The 18,455-nt window shown below is 39.8% G+C and overlaps 1 protein-coding gene across 1 annotated transcript in view; it reads left to right on the forward strand.

The window, feature by feature from the left end:
• The window catches only part of pals2a (protein associated with LIN7 2, MAGUK p55 family member a), a 22,209-nt gene extending 4,114 nt beyond the window's left edge, over positions 1-18,095 (forward strand). Inside the window, exons 2-14 of the mRNA XM_088327294.1 lie at positions 941-1,010; positions 1,283-1,415; positions 1,798-1,916; positions 4,055-4,207; positions 5,132-5,281; positions 8,355-8,582; positions 12,479-12,610; positions 13,702-13,804; positions 13,879-13,950; positions 14,015-14,176; positions 15,764-15,966; positions 16,038-16,166; positions 17,343-18,095. Coding sequence (XP_088183420.1) covers positions 1,385-1,415; positions 1,798-1,916; positions 4,055-4,207; positions 5,132-5,281; positions 8,355-8,582; positions 12,479-12,610; positions 13,702-13,804; positions 13,879-13,950; positions 14,015-14,176; positions 15,764-15,966; positions 16,038-16,166; positions 17,343-17,519 — 1,659 coding nt within the window. The 5' untranslated portion in view covers positions 941-1,010; positions 1,283-1,384 and the 3' untranslated portion in view covers positions 17,520-18,095. The remainder of the gene's footprint in view (positions 1-940; positions 1,011-1,282; positions 1,416-1,797; positions 1,917-4,054; positions 4,208-5,131; positions 5,282-8,354; positions 8,583-12,478; positions 12,611-13,701; positions 13,805-13,878; positions 13,951-14,014; positions 14,177-15,763; positions 15,967-16,037; positions 16,167-17,342) is intronic.
• The last annotated feature ends 360 nt before the right edge of the window (positions 18,096-18,455 follow it).

The following is an 18,455-nucleotide window of genomic DNA, read 5'->3' on the forward strand; positions in this document are numbered from 1 at the left end:
AAGGGGGTTCACACATCTGTTGTGTAGCATAGCATTTGATACCGTTGCTCCTAACTTCCCATTTATAAACGTCTCATTTTACCTTGGAATGGGGAAGCTGCTAGGTTCCAAATAGTTATTTTGTGTAGCTATGTCTTTCCGCATCGCATAATTAGACAAACTGCAATTGTCAGTTCCCTCTCCATAGCCAGGAATTGTCAAGAAAGATTTGAAGACTACATTTTTATTAACTGTTATTGCGCTTTTTGCATAGGCTGATCATGTTGCTGTTAATAGTGTAGTATGGTGTTAAAAATAGCAGCCAGAAACTCTTGGGTGACATCCATTAAGTCACAAACTGCTGAAAGCCTGTGATAGACTCAATGGTGAGTGAATTGGCGTATCGAATAAATCAATCGATAAACCTGTTTTTTCTTAATCATGTTTATTGCAAATCTACATTTGTTTTATTTTGATTTTGTGTATTGTCTGAAAAAAAGTTTCAGAATTTTCAATAAAAACTGTTTATTTTCTTGTGTTTTTGTCATTGCTAAGGAGAAAAAAATATATTTGATGCTCAAAAGGTTGATTTCTCCCATGACTATTCTTATTTTTTTTTCTGGAATCAGAATTTGAAATGCATTTAAGTCAAGTCATGTTTAGTTGTATAGCCCTTAATCACAAAGAGTCTCAAAGGGATGCACAGACCACAGATTATTGCAAACCAAAGACCATTATTTATTAAGCCTAGATTTAAACAGTTCCACTGGGGCTGCAGATCGAATCTCAGGGGGAAGAGCATTCCACAGCACTGGGGCCCGAATGGAGAAAGCTCTCGAACCTGCAGATCTCTTCTTGGCTATGTGTTCTAACTTGCTTTGGCAGAATCGGCAGTGTAACAATACCTGTATTAATGGCTATTGTATGTGTATGAAATCCCTTTTTGAATTTCTCCTTCCAGATGCCTGTAGAAAACTCAAGGCACCGTTTCGAGTGTCGTACAAATGATTTGAACGTAATTTGTGGGTGAGGTAATGCAAATTTTTTAATTCTCATTTTTCCTTTGCTTGTGTCTCTTGACCTTCCCTCTTGGGCCCTTGTTGTTACTCTTTATTGGTGTTGGCAAACATTTTCCAGTAAAGGAGTCATCATTTGTCATTTACTCCCACTCCTTGTTCTCCCATCAGCATGAGTGCAATAATATTAACTGTTATCTTTTCCTCGGTTGTGATTCATGCCAGAAAATATATCTGCTTTCATTTTTCATGATGGCACTAAACAGTTATCCTTTTCTCCTCTTTAGCCCTGCAATTTCTGTAGGCGGGCCGTTGGACGGAATCTGACTCAAAGGAGATATTTTAATTTTTTTTTTGTTGTTGCCATCAAAAAAAGAAGATCACACAACATGACTGTGGCCAATGCAAAGTCAGACTCTGGTAAGCTGCTGCCACCGTTTACAGAGGGCTTCTTGCATATTGCCCTTCTATTTTTGTCTGTTGGATTTGTTTGGTTACTTTCTCAAATATTTTTTCTGGCGGCTTTTCTTCCCGTTACTGTATATGTTGTCATCCTTTTGGTACACATACTGTTATGAAACTACTAAGTAGTTCCTGCATTTTGTAAGATTTATTTTTGTTTAACAATAGCAGTGTTCCTGTGTGCACTTCGACAGATATGTTAGTGTAAGAATTTCTCTGCGTGTTTGCGTGCAAGTATATTAGGGAATGTGAACCACCTCATTGATTGACTGTCCCACTTTTATTCAGAGGGTTTCCATTAGCCAAATTCTTCATGTAATATTGGTTTTCACCCTCTCAGCCATGCAGCAGGTACTGGACAACCTGAAAGACCTGCCCACTGGCTCGCTCGCCAAAGATATTGACCTCATCTTCCTCCGTGGAATCATGGAAAGCCGCATCGTCCGCTCACTTGCCAAGGTATGGAGAATGTGCCAAGCAGTAATATAGAAAGGTCTGTAAGACATTTCTTGCATTATACATTTTGTATATACATGTTTTTCAACACTTTACACATCAGGTTTACAGTCTAAAATTATATATTAACAAGGGAATCTATGGTAGCAAAATTGTAGGTTCACTGCATTGAGTCTAGAACAACGTTTCTAAAGACCGACTTGGTGGATCAGCACTTTTTACACAACTCATTAAAAGTTGGCCTATCCATAGTTTATTTTTCACAATTTTTTCTTTGATGAAATCAATGTTCTTATAAAGCACTTTTCAGGCACTCAATTACCATTCAGTGTACAGACGCTGCCCTACTTACGAACGAGACGATCCGGACGATCGTTCGTAAGTGGAATTTGGTCTTTAGTTGCTTCAGTGCTATATTTTCTATGTTTAAGGTTGATATATGTATGTTTAAGGCTTGTATAAGTAACCTGTGTTGTTTTGTACTAAAAAAATGAACATTTTATAAAATAATATGCTCTATGAAGATAAAGTTGAGTTTAACTTACTTTTGGAAGATGGGCTTCAAGAATTAGGCTACTTCCTCCTCCGTGGTTAAAAAGTGGGCAAAAAAAAGCGATCCAACCATTTTCTCAACCGCAACAATCGTTCTTATTCCACTTTCATTTCAAAAGAAATGGCTCACCTCTTCTTTACACTTTCCACCAACCATATTGAATGGATGCACAAGATATTAAACAATAAAAATGTCAAACTTCATAGCGCGCTAGAGATACAGTATGTTTACACACGAAGTAGAAGTAGAATCCGGATTTATTTCTTCGGGGTGGATGCTGGGTGACCTCTCACAGCGCCACACGGCGGAAAGAAGGACTATAGTGCTGTCCTCTACTCGGAAAAAGGTGCACGCAATATAAATTCTAACTTACAGCATTGTCCGGATGTTTTTCGACATCCGGAAAAAAAAAATGTACCGTCTTTCGTAAGTCGAATGGTCGTAAGTAGGGTAGCGTCTATACAATAAGGCCTTCCTTTATCCCAATCCAACAACCTGAAACACATAATTCACACACACACACACACAGTGGTTAAAAAAATGAAATAAAAATAGATGGCAATAAAAATAAATTATGATTATGGCAAGGCACAGACCAACTATGTGAGGAAAGGGACCCGACGGGAGCCTAATCCACACTGATATGGATGGCAGCAGATGCGTCAGGATTTTCAGCCATTGAACCACACCTTACCAGCGGGCGCGCGCTCATTGCGCAAGAGTGATGGACGTAATCCATCGTACGAACCCTGTACAAAGAAAAAGGAATGAAGAACATTGATCATATAAAAAAAAAAAAGCAAGAGAGAAACCATCCACTGAACATAAAGAAGACATCACAAATGAAATATGAGCTGGAGTTTTCAATGTGAGCATTTCTATTATTTCAAGATTGGCAGTTAGTCTTGAGTGCTTTCTAGTTAGGGGCTGACCCCAAAACACAATATCGTATTTTTGAGTAAACATTATTTTCTACATGTGAAAGTTATATATATATGTACCACAAACGGGTATTGTCCTTCAGGTGAATATCATTGCGATGACCTATAAATTTAAATCCATCCCACAGCCTGGTATTATATGAAGTTAGTTAGTGACAGATTGTACTACATACAATATAGGGACTCCCAGATGGAGTGATAAAGGACAAAAATGTGCATAGTGAAATCGAATTGAGATGCCCGTGTAAGGTCTAAACTAAACACATCATTTGAATAACAGTTAACTGCGTAGATGGATGGCTTAAGTGAAGCCACTCAGGCAACCAGCATGATGATAAATTTCTGGTACAGATTCAGGCCATGGGGTCAGTCTATTAATAGAACAGTATGGTGTGTCGCAAGAAAACTGCTCCCCCTCTTGCTGTCCATACTTAATTACGTAACCATTTTCTCTCCTAGTAGTTGAAGGTGTCACCAAGTGCAGTTGGCTGATCCTGCTGGGATCATTCTTTTATCTATAATGATGAGTCTTGCCCGATGTTTTTTTTTTTTTACTTCAAATTAAATATGTATTGTATGAGATTTATACATTTTCGTAACTGTTTGGTGTCGTAGATAACGTGTACGTCCTGTGCTGGTGTTCACAGGCCCAGGAGCGCCTGGAGGAGGTGAAGTTAGAAGCGGTGCGAGAGGATAACCTCCGGCTCGTCTCTGAGATCCTGGACTCCCTCGATCAGCTGACTGAAAAAGACTGTTCTGTAGTCGAGCTCACCCAAATCCTGCGGGAGCCTCATTTCAAGGTAGTGTTTCTGTTTCTTGTTTTTGCATTTCGTGACAATGTTTTTTACGAACTGGATTTCCTCTACCCCTCATTTGCTGTGGCATGGGGAGAGCGGAGTTTAGGATGGGGATAGGCGAGGTATTTATTCTCTTGGACAAATGGCAAACTTGGTTTTGTGGGTGAGGAGAGAGGGAGAGTATTAGGTCACCTCCAGACCAGTAAATCTTTGGAGGTCGCCAACCTTGAATTTTTCTTCTGGGGTAAGAACATTGCTGGCATTCTTTGACTACATGTTTATCAGTGAAAGAAAATTCAATTCCATCCAATCAAGTCATTTGTGTCTTCAAGAGCACGAACAGGTCACGAGCCTTTTTCCTGTTCGGGGCTCTTTTGAAAAAAGAATGGACAATAATGAATCTTCTTACATAAAAAGTTGATCTATAAGGAAGTTTTTTTTCCTCAACATATATGAAAAAAGAAAGGCAGCACGGCGGCGCAGTGGTTAGCGCGTGTGCGGCACAGTTCTGAGGTCTTGGGAACCTCCTGTGTGGGTTCAAATCCAGCTACCGGACTCCCTGTGCGGAGTTTGTATGTTCTCCCCGTGCTTGCGTGGGTTTCCTCCGGGCACTCCGGTTTCCACCCACATTCAAAAGACATGCATTTCAGGTAGATTGCCCGGTCCAAATTGTCCCTAGGTGTGAATGAGCGAGCGAGTTGTCTGTCCCTGTGTGCCCTGGGATTGGCTAGCAACCAGTTCAGGGTGTCCCCTGCCCACTGCTCGATGATTGCTGGGATGGGCTCCAGCACCCCCGCGACCCTACTGAGGATAAGCGGTGCAGCTAATGAGATGAGATGAGATATGAAAAAAGAAAAAATATCCCCACAATTCTTGATCCTATAAAAACCTAAAATGTCAGATTCTGATATTTATTTCCCTTTGCAGTCATTGATAGAGGCTCATGACCAAGTAGCCGCAAAGCGCTATGAGATGCCAAACACAACTGTGAACTGCACAGACAGTTGGGCAAACTGTCTGGTGCCGGCCGACGCCATCAGGATTATCGGCATCCAAAAGAAAGCCGGAGAACCGCTGGTAAGCTTGGGTGTGAAAAACAGCAGCAATGGTAAATTGTTTTCATTTATCTTAAGACCTCCCAAAGTGCTTTAAAATGTGCTTCACATTTACCGATTCACACACACACTCACACACAGATAGTGGCGACAGCCATGCAAGGCTCCTTCCTGCTTATCGGGTCACTAGGGGTTCAGTGCCCTGCCCAAGGACACTTCGACATATAACTCGGAGGAGCCGGGAATCAAACCTGCGACCTCTGTTTTCGAAAACTAATCAATCTCTTCCATTTGTTGTCAGTGGTTATAAACCTTATTTTTTTTAATTGACGTCCCCTAGAGAAATATATTTTCTGCCAAGTACCAATAATCAGTGCAAAGCTTATTTGGTCTGGGATTATAAAATATATATACCGTATTTTAACGACTATAAGGTGCACCTAAAAGCCTTTATCTTTTTTCAAAAGCTGACCATACGCCTTATAATACAGTGCGCCTTATAGATGGATATATAGCTGGGATATATATACTGGCGTTTCATTTCCTAACCAATGTGTCAATCATCATTTGAATCAGTCATGATTGGCTAAAGTTATTCAGAGGTAAGGGAGGCGGGTCCTTTTTAGCATATACAGGCTCGCATAGGCTAAAGCGGGGCAAAACAAAGCCTACAATTGGCCAAAAAAAGATGTATGTGAATTACACGTTGGGTTGCTCTACAGCATGGAGAAAACATTTTTTGCTAGTCTGTAATTGTAAACAGGAATTATGGGGCTAAACAGGCAGCCAGCAAAAGCAACGTCTATCGATGCAGATACTTTTCGGCGTATTTTTTCTTTTATTTGTTGGCATTGTTGCATTTTTTGGAGTATGTAAATATTTTACACGGTTGGATTTACTACACTTACGGATGTAAGAGGACCATGGTTGCGTATTGTTGAATGTGATGGCTGCAAAACGACTTTGGTGAGCTACCCCTGCTTTATATTTTCCCAGTATCTTGTTTCAGACTGATCTTGATGTTTCTGTGAGGAATCTGTTTTTAAATTCAATTCAATTCAAAGTGTTTATTGTCATATGCACAGTAAAGAGCCTCCTTTCCCTGCACAATGAAATTCGTACTTTGCCGTCCACACAGTTGTCAGCGAAAAAGAAAATAGAAACTAAGAAATGGTTGGCATTTCTTGAATCTCAAGAGTTTAACCTTCCTAATGATATGTGGAATGACGCATTTGAGTGATTGGCGACCATGTCCCCACGTCTCTAAGACACATATTTGTTTCATTGCGAGCCGTCAGAATGGAAAGGGGTTAATAAGTCTGACTAAACTATCTGACTGTTTTGTTGAGATTCCCACTATAGCGCCTTATGTGTGGAAAATATAGAGAAAACATTTTAAGGGGGGTGCGCCTTATAGTCGTGAAAATACGGTACTTATAATTATTAAAAATTATGTTATCTGAATTTTTGAACATTTCAGGTTTTGCTTGTATAGCGGTGGACCTTTAGACATTTGTAAACCAAGCAAAAATAATGATGAATAAGATTACACTGTAAAAGGTCTAGTTGGAAAATTGAGAAACAATAAAGCAAAATGATTGTGAATTCAATATTTTTTTTGTTCTGTTGATCTTTATGCTTGTGGGATTTCTTTTAAAGAGTTTTTTTTTTTTTATAACATAAAATACAGTACTTAAAATACCCAAAATGATTTGCAATTGGCCATTTTTGTTAATAAGAATATTACATTACAAATCATAGTTGGCCGTTGTGACTTAATTATTCTTAAAAAAACTACTAAATTCTATTTTAAAATTGATACCTTTCTGAATAAAATAAATATTTTGTCAACATTTTGAAATTTTGGGTGTGTAGTATTTTAAGTATTTTTGTTTAGTTTTTGTCTCCCTGAAGTCACATTTTATTCTATGAAAGGTGAGCTACACGTTCATTTAATTTATTTTACAATATCACTATTAATAATCACGATTGCAGCATCAGCTCAGGAGGTAGAGCGCTCGTCTTGGGATCAAGAGGTCACAGGTTTGATTCCCGGGTTCTCCGTGGTATATGTGGAAGTGTCCTTGAGCAAGACACCGAATCCCTAATTCCCCAAATAGCAGGTAGTTGCCTTGCATGGCTGACGCTGTTATCGGTTAGTTAGTGCGTAAAGGGAAAAGTGTGAAGCACATTGTAAAGCGCTTTGGGAGGTCTTCATTGACTTGAAAAGCGCTATATAAATGCGGACTAAATGCAGACCATTAATATATTAAAGATGATCTAAAACCTCATGTACTGCTTGGGCAGGGGTCACCAACCTTTTTGAATCTGAGAGCTAACATTTCGATACTGTTTGGCATGAAGCAGATTGATATGCATTTCTGGAGTAAAAATTTGTTGTTACTCTTTTCTTACTTTGTTATTACCAGGTTGTAATTAGATTGAAGTTAATTCAACCACTAAAGCATCGTGTCAGTCAAAAAACACCTTTACTAGAAAATCAATTTAAAATCTATTAGAGATATTTTCAGAACCCGTCTGCTGGGTTTCTCAAATGTTTTTGAGGGGGCTACCTGTCTGTGGGCATCACCATGGAGAGCTAGGAACTTGCATATAACCCCATTTGAGAACTTTTTTAGTCGAATGAATGAATAAATGAATGAATTAATTTACTTTTATTGTCATTCTTTGTAACCATGCACACAGAACGAAATGTCGATACACCTGACCCGTACAGTTAAACTGTAGCGAGCCGGTGCAGCCGCAGCCAAACAGGGCGCCGCCATTTTAGACCCAACTGCTGTGTTGGGAGTCATTAGGTGACCAAACCCCTTAATGCCGAGCGCCAAGCAGGGAGGCAATGAGTACCAATGTTGTCTTAGGTATGACTCGGCCGTGGCTTGAACCAGCGACCTCCCAGTCTCGGAGCGGGCGCCCTACCATCTAGGCTACCGAGCTGGATATGGTATAAGTTATGAATCTGAATATAGTGTGTGGGGCATTTTACATCACTGCACACTACACATGCTTTTATCTGCTGACCCGCTGTACCCTTTATGACTTACTTGAGCGCAGTAACAAATGGCTCCTTTCAGGGTGTGACCTTCCGCGTGGAAAAAGGGGAAATGGTGATCGCTCGGATCCTGCACGGCAGCTCCATCGACCGGCAAGGCATGCTGCACATAGGCGACATCATCCGCGAGGTGAACGGTCAGCAGGTGGGCGGCGACCCGCTCCAGCTGCAGGAGCTGCTCAGGGACTGCAGTGGAAGCGTCACCCTCAAAGTTTTGCCAAGCTACAAGGACGCGCCGGCCCTTCCACAGGTGAGGAAGGGAGAGTGTGTGTGTCCTTGAGCGTAAAACATTTACTTATGATTCTGTCGTTTATCTATGCCACGTGCGTCGTATTCCTTTTAAGTAGTACCGTAAATTCCGGACTGTAGAGCGCACTTGATTAAAAGCCGCACGCTCAAATTTAGGAACAAAACAGGATTTTGTCCTTGTTCAGGCCACACTGGTTTTTGAGCCATGTGCGTAAACAGCCATCAAAATGAACTCATTCACGTCCATTTTTTTACATTTTAAGCCTGGCATACACTTGGCACAAACCGCGTGGGGAATTCGGCGTTAAACCCTTTGACTGCAAAATGCTAATTGCACCATAGTGCTTGAATTTTGGGTGAAGTGTTTGTAAATGCTTGAAATTGTTGCCATTTTTCAAGTCTGCTTATAAATACCACCGACATTGCTCTCTGCTAGTTTCGCCTTGCCACTGCATTTTTTCTTCCCTCGTAATTAACAGTAACTGGCATTAGTTTGTACGGCATTGTCCTATGAAGCATCATCGCTCTTTATGTGTCGCGCCCTAAGGACAGGCGTATGCTAGACCTAAACAGGGCATTATGAAATGTTTACTAGTGCAAGGATTAGGTATCAATTATGGACTCTGTTTATGGACCTTACAAAAATTATGGTAGCTTTTCCCAGTGGTCAATTTTAAGCGAAAGAACTTCCTGCAAAAAAAAATGTAAGCTACATCATACTGTCTTTTTGAACCTAACCTGCTCTCCAGACGCATTTAATTTCAGTGTGTGCCAAATGGGGAGAGATTTGTATCACAAATATTTATAGACATATTGCACAGGTATATTTGCGATATACTCCAGATAAAAAAATCCTGTCTTTATAAATGCACATGCAAGATTAAAAATCACACATGTTAACTGCTAAAATATTTGTGGCTCTACAAAATACATGATTTACACTGAATTTTTTCTTTTAATGGTACTGGAGAATTCGGGAAATGGGCTTTAGATGTCGGTAAAAACAGACCCTGCACTTATACATGATACTTTATGGATGTTATGGAAAACTGCATTGAACTTTCTGGTTCTGTCCTACAAAAGCCATGTATTTTTCTATGATCAAACATTTTTCAAAAAGGGCCATGGCGCCACTGACCTGCATGTTGCTCCACAGCAAGTTTAGCAGGGCGAGAAGTCCAACTTTGTTGGCGATAGAAGTAATCTTCCTCTGTTTACCCAATCATAATGCAGAACACAATGTACGATGAAAATCTGAGAAATAGCGAAACTGCCATATGTAAACTGCAATACAGCAAAGGATTACTGTATTTCTAGCTGATAGATCCAGGGCAACCATCTGTGGAGAATAGTGCCAGATTGCAAAACAGGCGTGTCCTTTTGTGTTCTTGCCACTGGTGGATTCTGCGGTCATCAAACAGATTGCATTAGCTTTTTATCGTTTTTTGAGGAGTGAGGAAATGTTAGCGCCTTGACGCCATTGCTGGGGAAATAAAATTATAGCATTTTTGATAGATAATTCCACTGCTGTTCATCTGGCTGAATAAATTGAGGACTTGATTTACGGGTAAAAGTTTAAATATTGAGTACATCGTAAATATCAAATAAACTCCTGTCAATCCCTTTTCGCTCCTCTTATGTATTATGAATAATGTTGTCAAAAACATTGACTCCTTTTTCCAATAGGGCATCATATATGTTTCTTGACCTCACCGCGTTGTGGAAAAGAGCAGCTCGCTGTTTTCCTTGGTGCAAACACAAAAAAAGGATGAGCTGCTGATGGAATGTTGAACATTTTTTAAATGCCGCATATAGTCTAGTGAAGTTTACTGAAAAGCTATATAAATATATTCCATTATGATCCGATAAATAAAGCAATATTTATTTATTGAAACCTTTTTATGGGCCGAATCCAAAGCTCTGACTTTCACATACTGTAGGTGCTGTAAGGCATAAGAAATATTGGCAAACTTTGTTGATAGTGTACACTTAACATGTACAAATACCGATGAGCTGTCAAGCTACCTTTTGTGCAAACAGGAAGTAAAGAGTTCAAAATATAAGTGAATACCTCCATGAAACTACATTGTTTGAAAGTGTTGCTCTATTTTCTCAGTTCAAATATGAGACGTTTTTATCAATTAGGTTTGGCCTGTTTTAAAGGGATATTGTATTTTAGTTAGTGCCTTATAGTAGTTTAAAAAAACAACTATTAAGAAGTAACTATATTAATTTGAACTTTAAGCAAAAATACATAAATTATGATATGAATATGCCTTTTCTTTTTAACTCTTAGGTGAAAATATTTGTTTTAATTTACATAACAAGTCTCCCCAAAATGGGACTGACATGATAGTCTCCCATCTTTGCTGCTAAGGGTACCCCAAGAAGTTTGGTTGAGTCTCCTTAGTTTGTAATCTTCCTTGTGCTTTGTAGCACTTGTTTTTGGTTGCACTGCGCAACACAGCGATATCTAGTGGTAAATTATGACAAGGTATCCGTTTAGAGATAAAAATGAGAAGCGAAATTAGACGATACATGTCGACACTGCGGATAGCCGAGGGATTACGGTACAGTGTACTACATTGTCGTATCATGTCTGACTGGCATGAGCCACAGTGTCCCCACCTGTGTGGTCTCAGAATGGCAACTTGCTGTAAACCGAGCCCTAGCGCCGTCTATTAATAATTCCCTTGCCACCCGCACCATTCGGGACATAAATCCTTTTCTTCCTCTTACTGTACCGGAGCAGCAGCTGATGCGCTGGTATAGTTTTTGATTCATCCCATAAAGAATGAGTATTTCAAATGCCTGAGCCTGTCTTCCATATCAATATAAATATACCACTTAAAATCGTCTCCCTCCCTCGGTTACTTAATAGTGTTGGCTCATTTTGAAAGTCATTTTTGAATAATGGTTTCAAAACAAGGTGCAGGCTAAGTTCTTTTGTAAAATTGTCACAATATACTGCAAACGATAAGGATATCGTTGTATATACCTTTGGCACAGACTGCACTGAGCAAGAGTGAAAAGGGAGTGCCTAATGTAGTGTGCTAAGATCCGCCCATCTCTGCGGTTCACCCAATCAAATTGCTCTGTGTGGTTTGCTGGGCTTTCCTGCTGTTTATGGTTTGATCAGAGTTGTCATTATAAAGTATTTTAAAAGTCAACATACATATTTGATAAGCATCCATTTGAAGGGTTTCTTGGTGATCCCAAGAGCCAAGAAGAGATCCGCAGGTTCCAGAGCCTTCTCCATCCGGGCCTTGGTGCTGTGGAATGCTCTTCCCCCTGAGATTCGATCTGTAACCTCAGTGGAAATGTTTAAATCTAAGCTTAAAACACACGTCTATTCTATAGCACATGAATAACCTATATTTTATGTTGACATCTGTGTATTATTTGCCCTCATGAAGGTTTTAGATCAGGTGATGGTGTCATAATAGTATGTGGTTTGCAGTAATCTGTGGTCTGTGCAGCCCTTTGAGGCGTCACAAATAAACATGACTTGACTTAGCGATCTTCTGGCAAAACATGCTTGTATGACACCCGGACTAAACTGTAGTTGAGAATATGGCCTATATATACTGGAATGAACCTTTCATTGTTTTAGTGTAGTTTTGGCTTCGCTGAAACCACTTTGGAAAGCTACAGAGAAATATGCCGTGGTTATATTTCATTTCCGAGCCGTATGTACTCATGAAAAGAGCCAGATATGGCTTGCGAGCCACGGGTTCCCGACCCCTGTTCTTTCTGAATTGGGCAAAGACAAGTTAATAATTTGTTGACATCTGCATCCCTAAAGTCCCTGTAATGTAACATCATTTAATTTTCGGTTCAAAATAAGGTTCACACTTTTTTGTGTTTTTCTTCCTTTTTTGTGATTCTTTTGGTCAGGTTTACCTAAAGCCACATTTCAACTATAACCCAGCCTCCGACAACCTGATTCCATGCAAGGAGGCGGGCCTTGCCTTCTCCAAGGGGGACATCTTGCACGTTGTCAACAAGGATGACCCCAACTGGTGGCAGGTCCGTTATTGTATTATAAATTAGTGTTTTTCAACCGGTGCACCAGGGCACGCTAGTGTTCCTTGAGCTTTTTTGCAGTGTGCCGCAGGAAATTGCTTTATATTGTTGCTTTCTTCTAGTGATCAGCCAAGTAACTATCATTATTCACTTTCAATTGATGGCAGCAAAATTTTCCTCTTTATATACTTGTATACTTTATATATTTTTGATGAATCTGTGTAAGATTGCACTACAAAGAAAATAATAAAATGAATGACAAGGTAAAAATGTTCAACATGATTTTGCTGATTTTTGTTTTTGTTTTACAACCCGCTAGAAAAGATTTAAAAAAAAAAGGCTAGAACCCAGTAAAATATTTTTTGTTTTACTGGCAGAATTTTTTTCTTATTCTAAGTATTATTTTTGTTTTATTTTCCAGGGAAAAATCAAGAAGAAAAAATAAGTAAAACCTCCAAAAACAATTTAAAAAAAATACAGTAAATTCTCAAATTACAGCAAAATTATTAATCAAATTAACAATACCCTGTGACCACAGACACTTTTATTGTCAATTCAAGCAACATGATAATTGAAGATAAAAAAACAAATAATCGGGTACCAGGAATTCATCCATCCATCCATTACCTGCACCGCTTATCCTCAGTAGGGTTGCAGGGGTGCTGGAGCCCATCCCAGCAGTCTTCGGGCAGTGGGCAGAGGACACCCTGAACTGGTTGCCAGCCAGTCGCAGGGCACACACAGACAGACATTCGCTCGCTCATTCACAACTAGGGACAATTTGGACTTGGTCGAGAAAAAGGTTGAGAACACTGTCCTCAAACTATGAAATATTGCAAAACCTTAATCAAGAATCAATTAAACATTCTGTTGTGACAATGATGACATTAACTATTTGATCCATACAAGTACATCTTTCATCCAGATCATGTATTGTTTGAAAATGAAGACTTTCATGTCACTTTAAACTGTTATAGAAGTCAAACCTCCATTTTCCACATAAGTATAAATGCGTTAACGCCTCTAGAATCCACACCTATGATCCTTAAATCACTATTTAATCAACATTTAAAACCTCTGAAAATGCCCTGCAGGCACGCAGTGTGGTGGGCAGTGCAACCGGCCTCATCCCCAGCCAATTCCTGGAGGAGAAGAGGAAAGCCTTTGTGAGGAAAGACTGGCACGCGTCACGTAAAGGTAAGTCCGTTCCAAAGTGACTCAACTATGCGATAACGCCAAAGGGAACCCATGAAGTTTCTGTCCCTTTCAAGGGTGGCTTTGTGGGAATCTCACTGGGAAAAAAAAGAAGAAAAAAATGATGTATCTCACCACAAAGAATGCAGGTGCGTGTTGTAATATTTTGGCACAGGAAAGAAAGTAATCTAACACTCCCTGTCACGTCATCAGACTTTGACCGGTACGAGCTGCAGATCTACGAGGAGGTGGCCAGGATGCCGCCCTTCCAGAGGAAAACGCTGGTCCTGATTGGTGCTCAGGGGGTCGGGAGGCGGAGCCTGAAAAACAGACTCATCGTCGTGAATCCGCTACGATATGGAACCACCGTGCCGTGTGAGTTGACTCCAGGCCAAGAAAAAGCTTTGTTAAGAATTAGAATTGTCTTTATTGTCATTGATGAAATATGTTAGGGAATTTTTATTTTATTTTATTTTTTTTAGTTTTGAGCTGATGTGCAATGTGTCGCTTGGATGCCCAAACTGTAAATAATGTTATAATGTTGTAAATAATGTTTTCCTGCTTAGATGCCCATGATTCACTCATCTGCAGGCATTTAATTGCAAAAGAAAATTCAGGCGAAATAAAACCCTTTTGTAGGTTCCAAATTAGATTACTCAATGTTAGTAACACTAGCACTATTTTCAGAGTGTTACCTTTCATAAGACACCAAAAACACCTTAATTCTCCAAACAGCTCAACAATCAAACTTGAGTAAACAGCGCTCTCTTTTGGGGAGCTTTGTCAGGGTTGCTGTCTATAAATCCTTGGGAAAAAAGCAGTGTCTTGCGATGACACAACGTCACATTGCAATATTGAAGTTTATACAAGTTTGACACAAAGAGCCAAAATTTTTAACTGTGAGAGCCAAAGAGCCACACCACGCACTGACCTGCCATGACAGAATGACACACACAAACACACACAATTAAAAACATATTATTTTCCCATAACACACTCCTCTCCTTACAAAAAACAAGTATTGTTCTTGTGTTGATTTCAAGGAAAGTGTCCACCCTCAATAGACACAAAAAAAACGAAACATGAAACAAGGCAAAGAGCCACAGTATATAGAAAATATGATGAGCCAAAGAGCCGCATTCTTATTGGCCAAGCCACGTGTTCGCCACCCTTGTCCTAGGGCCTTTAGCGCCTACCAGAGAGCAACTGATCAAGAGGTTGTGGCCGGTGTGGGAGTTGTTACATTGTTGCCGTATCAAGTCATGTTTATTTGTGACGCCCTTAATCACAAACCGTTTCAAAGGGCTGCACAGACTACAGATTATTGCAAACCACAGACTATCATGACACCATCCCCTGATCTAAAACCTACATTAGGGCAAGGAAAAACTCAAAAAATCTCAACATGAGGAAAATTAAGAAACCTTGAGAAGGAACCGCACAAGAGGTCATCCCCCTTCCAGGATGACCAGGCTGCAATGGATGTTGCAATAACAAATAATACACAGATATTGTAAACATAAAATATAGGATATTCATAAGCTATAGAATAGAAGAGTGTTTTAAGCCTAGATTTAAACAGTTCCACTGAGGTTGCAGATCGAATCTCAGGCGAAAAAGCATTCCACAGCACCGGGGCCCGAATGGAGAACGCTCTGGAACCTGCGGATCTCTTCTTGGCTCTTGGGATCAATAGTAGACCAGCATTTTTAGAGCGAAGGCTCCGGACCGGAACATAGAGGGAAATTAAATCTGAAGGATATGAGAGAGGATGTCCACGCATGATTTTGAATACTACCAAGAGAACCTTCAAATCACATCTTAAGTATCACTGTTTGTTTCGCCGTTTATAAGGAAAGTGAATTGAAGTCCCGGCGAGAATTTATAAACGCCATGAATCGATACTTGTGCAGTTAAATGCCTGTGAAATAGCTTTATCTGTGACTACCGCCCTCCCTTCAGTCACGTCCCGTAGCCCCAGAGAAGAAGAGCTAGACGGGCAGAACTACTGCTTCGTGACGCGGCAGCAGATGGAGCAAGACATCAAGGACAGCCGCTTCCTGGAGCACGGAGAATACGACGGCAACCTTTACGGCACCAGGATCGATTCCATCCACCAAGTGGTGGCGGACGGACGTACTTGCATCCTGGACGTCAACCCGCAGGTGAGCGCTGGTGGACGACGGCTGTCAAGGCGCGCTTGTTTTAGTGACTGCCTGTTGAAATTGTTTTGCAGGCGTTGAAAGTGCTAAAGACGGCCGAGTTTATGCCCTTTGTGGTTTTCATCGCCGCTCCAGAGCTGGACACGTTGAGGAACATGCACAAGGCAGTTGTGGACGCCGGACTGACAACTAAAATTCTTACGGTAAGTTTGGTGGGAAATATGCTTCCTCCTATTCTCAAAGCAACAGTTGGGGTGCTTTCAAGAAAGTCGAGTTCAAAGTTGAGGTGCGAAAGCCTAATGAGACTGCAAATTTGAGAAGATTTAAATCTAATCGAAGATATTTTCAAATAGAAGCTTCTTGTTTTGTGAGCAGATCATTTTGCTCATTTGTTTTTTATCTGTATGTGACTATATTTTCCCCTTTTTACGATGTAAAAATTACATAGAAATTTGTTTTTTTTCTCAATACTACTGTTTAACTTTTTTTACTATAAATATCTATAAAATTGAGTGATAAAAAAATTCTAAAGAAAAATAATATTGTTTTTTTTAAATAATTGAACTTATGTATTGTTTTTCTTACTTTACTAGATTTATTATTTACTCTAACCTTTTTTTTTAATTTTCCTAAGTAAAAAAGGATAATTTCACTTAATTAAGTGCAGTCTAGCATGCAAGCTAAACTGAGCCCCGAAATGTTACTCGTGGTACGGGAAGTATCTGTTTTTGTCTGTTGTTTTTTTCCGATCTTTTTTTAAAAGTAAATATTATTTGCCCGGGAACCAGCAACAGTTGAAGCGCAAAATAGCGAGGAGTCTCTGTACAGCCATAAACTTTTTGTTTGCAGTTTTATGTGTCATTTTTACAGAAGAACTCTGCTTGCACCTTGTTTTAAAACAATTATTTATGGAAGGAAAATGCCTGTCAAATTATTTTAAGTAACTGGGAGGGAGATATGTTTAAAGAGGTAAATCTGTTGGTATGGGACACAGGTCTCAACTATTACAAGATATAGTTTGTAATACATCATTGCCCTGTTAAACTTTCAACATAGATGAGGATAAATTGGACATGCAATAGTCCTGTTAGCCATTCTCTGAGTCTCTGTTTATGTTGAGCTGGCGGAACCGGAAGTGACGCGAGAAGCCCAAAAGTATTACTTCGTGACACTTTTCAACTTAAAGCTCAAACACAAAATATTTACAAAGTATGTACTTATGAACTTAGATCTGTTTTTAGCAGTGTATGAGACTTTAAACCAAGTAACTTATCCATTAAAGAAAAAACTGTTGCCGTGGAGGGAGCCTGTTACAAGCTGTTGATTTTATTCTTACGGGTTTTTGCGGTAACTATTAAGATGTGGTTATATCCCCCCAGGAGAACGACCTTAAGAAAACCGTAGAGGAGAGCGCCAGGATCCGCCGCGCCTACAGCCACTTCTTCGACCTAACCATTTACAACGACAACCTGGACAAAGCCTTCGACCAGCTGCAGGAGGCGGTAGAGAGACTTTTTGTGGAACCGCAGTGGGTGCCGGTCACTTGGGTTTATTAACGCCCAGCATCCCGGAATCTGTCCTGAGCCGCTCCACCAGCCACGCGAACGGAGACTCTGCACTGCACACTATGCAAGCCACGGCACACAGGAAGTGTACTTATTTATTGCTTAAATCTTTTAATAGAATCGTCAAAAGGATCAGTGCCACGTCTCGTTATTTAATGTCACGATTCAATTGTCTATTTATTCTACGATGAGAATAGAGGGCTCTCATACCTCACCTCAGTGTTTGAGTTTACACTTTAGTCATCTCATGTTGCCAATCGGTCATTTTTGTGTATTTTCGTCCGGCTTCCGTTTAAAGTTCAGATAACATTCGTCCGCGTTCAACTATTTTGCTAACGATGCCAAGCACAAATAGTCACTGTGAACTTTGATATTCCTCTCACTATGTGGCGCTACAAATTTCGACGGTTGAATACAAAAAAGTGCTGTATTGCAGTAAATTGTCCCTTTAGATGTGATCTCGCTTAAACTGTTAAGAAAACATCACTGAGTCTAAACAAAGTGTATTTTACTTATATTTCAGATGTATTTTCAAATATTAAATAAATGTTTTTTTATGTAATGGAATCAAGCAGTGTTTTTAAGGTACTCGATGGGGTCAGCAACCTGTGGTTCTCGAGCTGTACGTGGCTCTTTAAAGCCACCATATTGGATTGGGAGCTTTTTTAGAAAAATGTTGGACTACAAGGCGCACAGGATTTCAAGGCGCACTCCCCCCAAAATAGTCTTTTTTTACATATATTTTTTAGTATATAAGGCGCAATGGACTATAATGCACATGGAATTAAAGCCATGTGCATTATATCTTAAAGCTGTAAGAGCTAAGAATCTGTTTAAATGAAAATTATTACATAAATTATTAACATTACGACATCTGGTTTCACCACTAAAATTGATTTTAACAATATACAGTCAACATGTAAACCA

The sequence above is a fragment of the Urocampus carinirostris genome, chromosome 2 (assembly GCF_059441175.1).
Source record: "Urocampus carinirostris isolate Australia breed hairy pipefish chromosome 2, RoL_Ucar_1.0, whole genome shotgun sequence".
NCBI classification, from domain to species: domain Eukaryota; kingdom Metazoa; phylum Chordata; class Actinopteri; order Syngnathiformes; family Syngnathidae; genus Urocampus; species Urocampus carinirostris.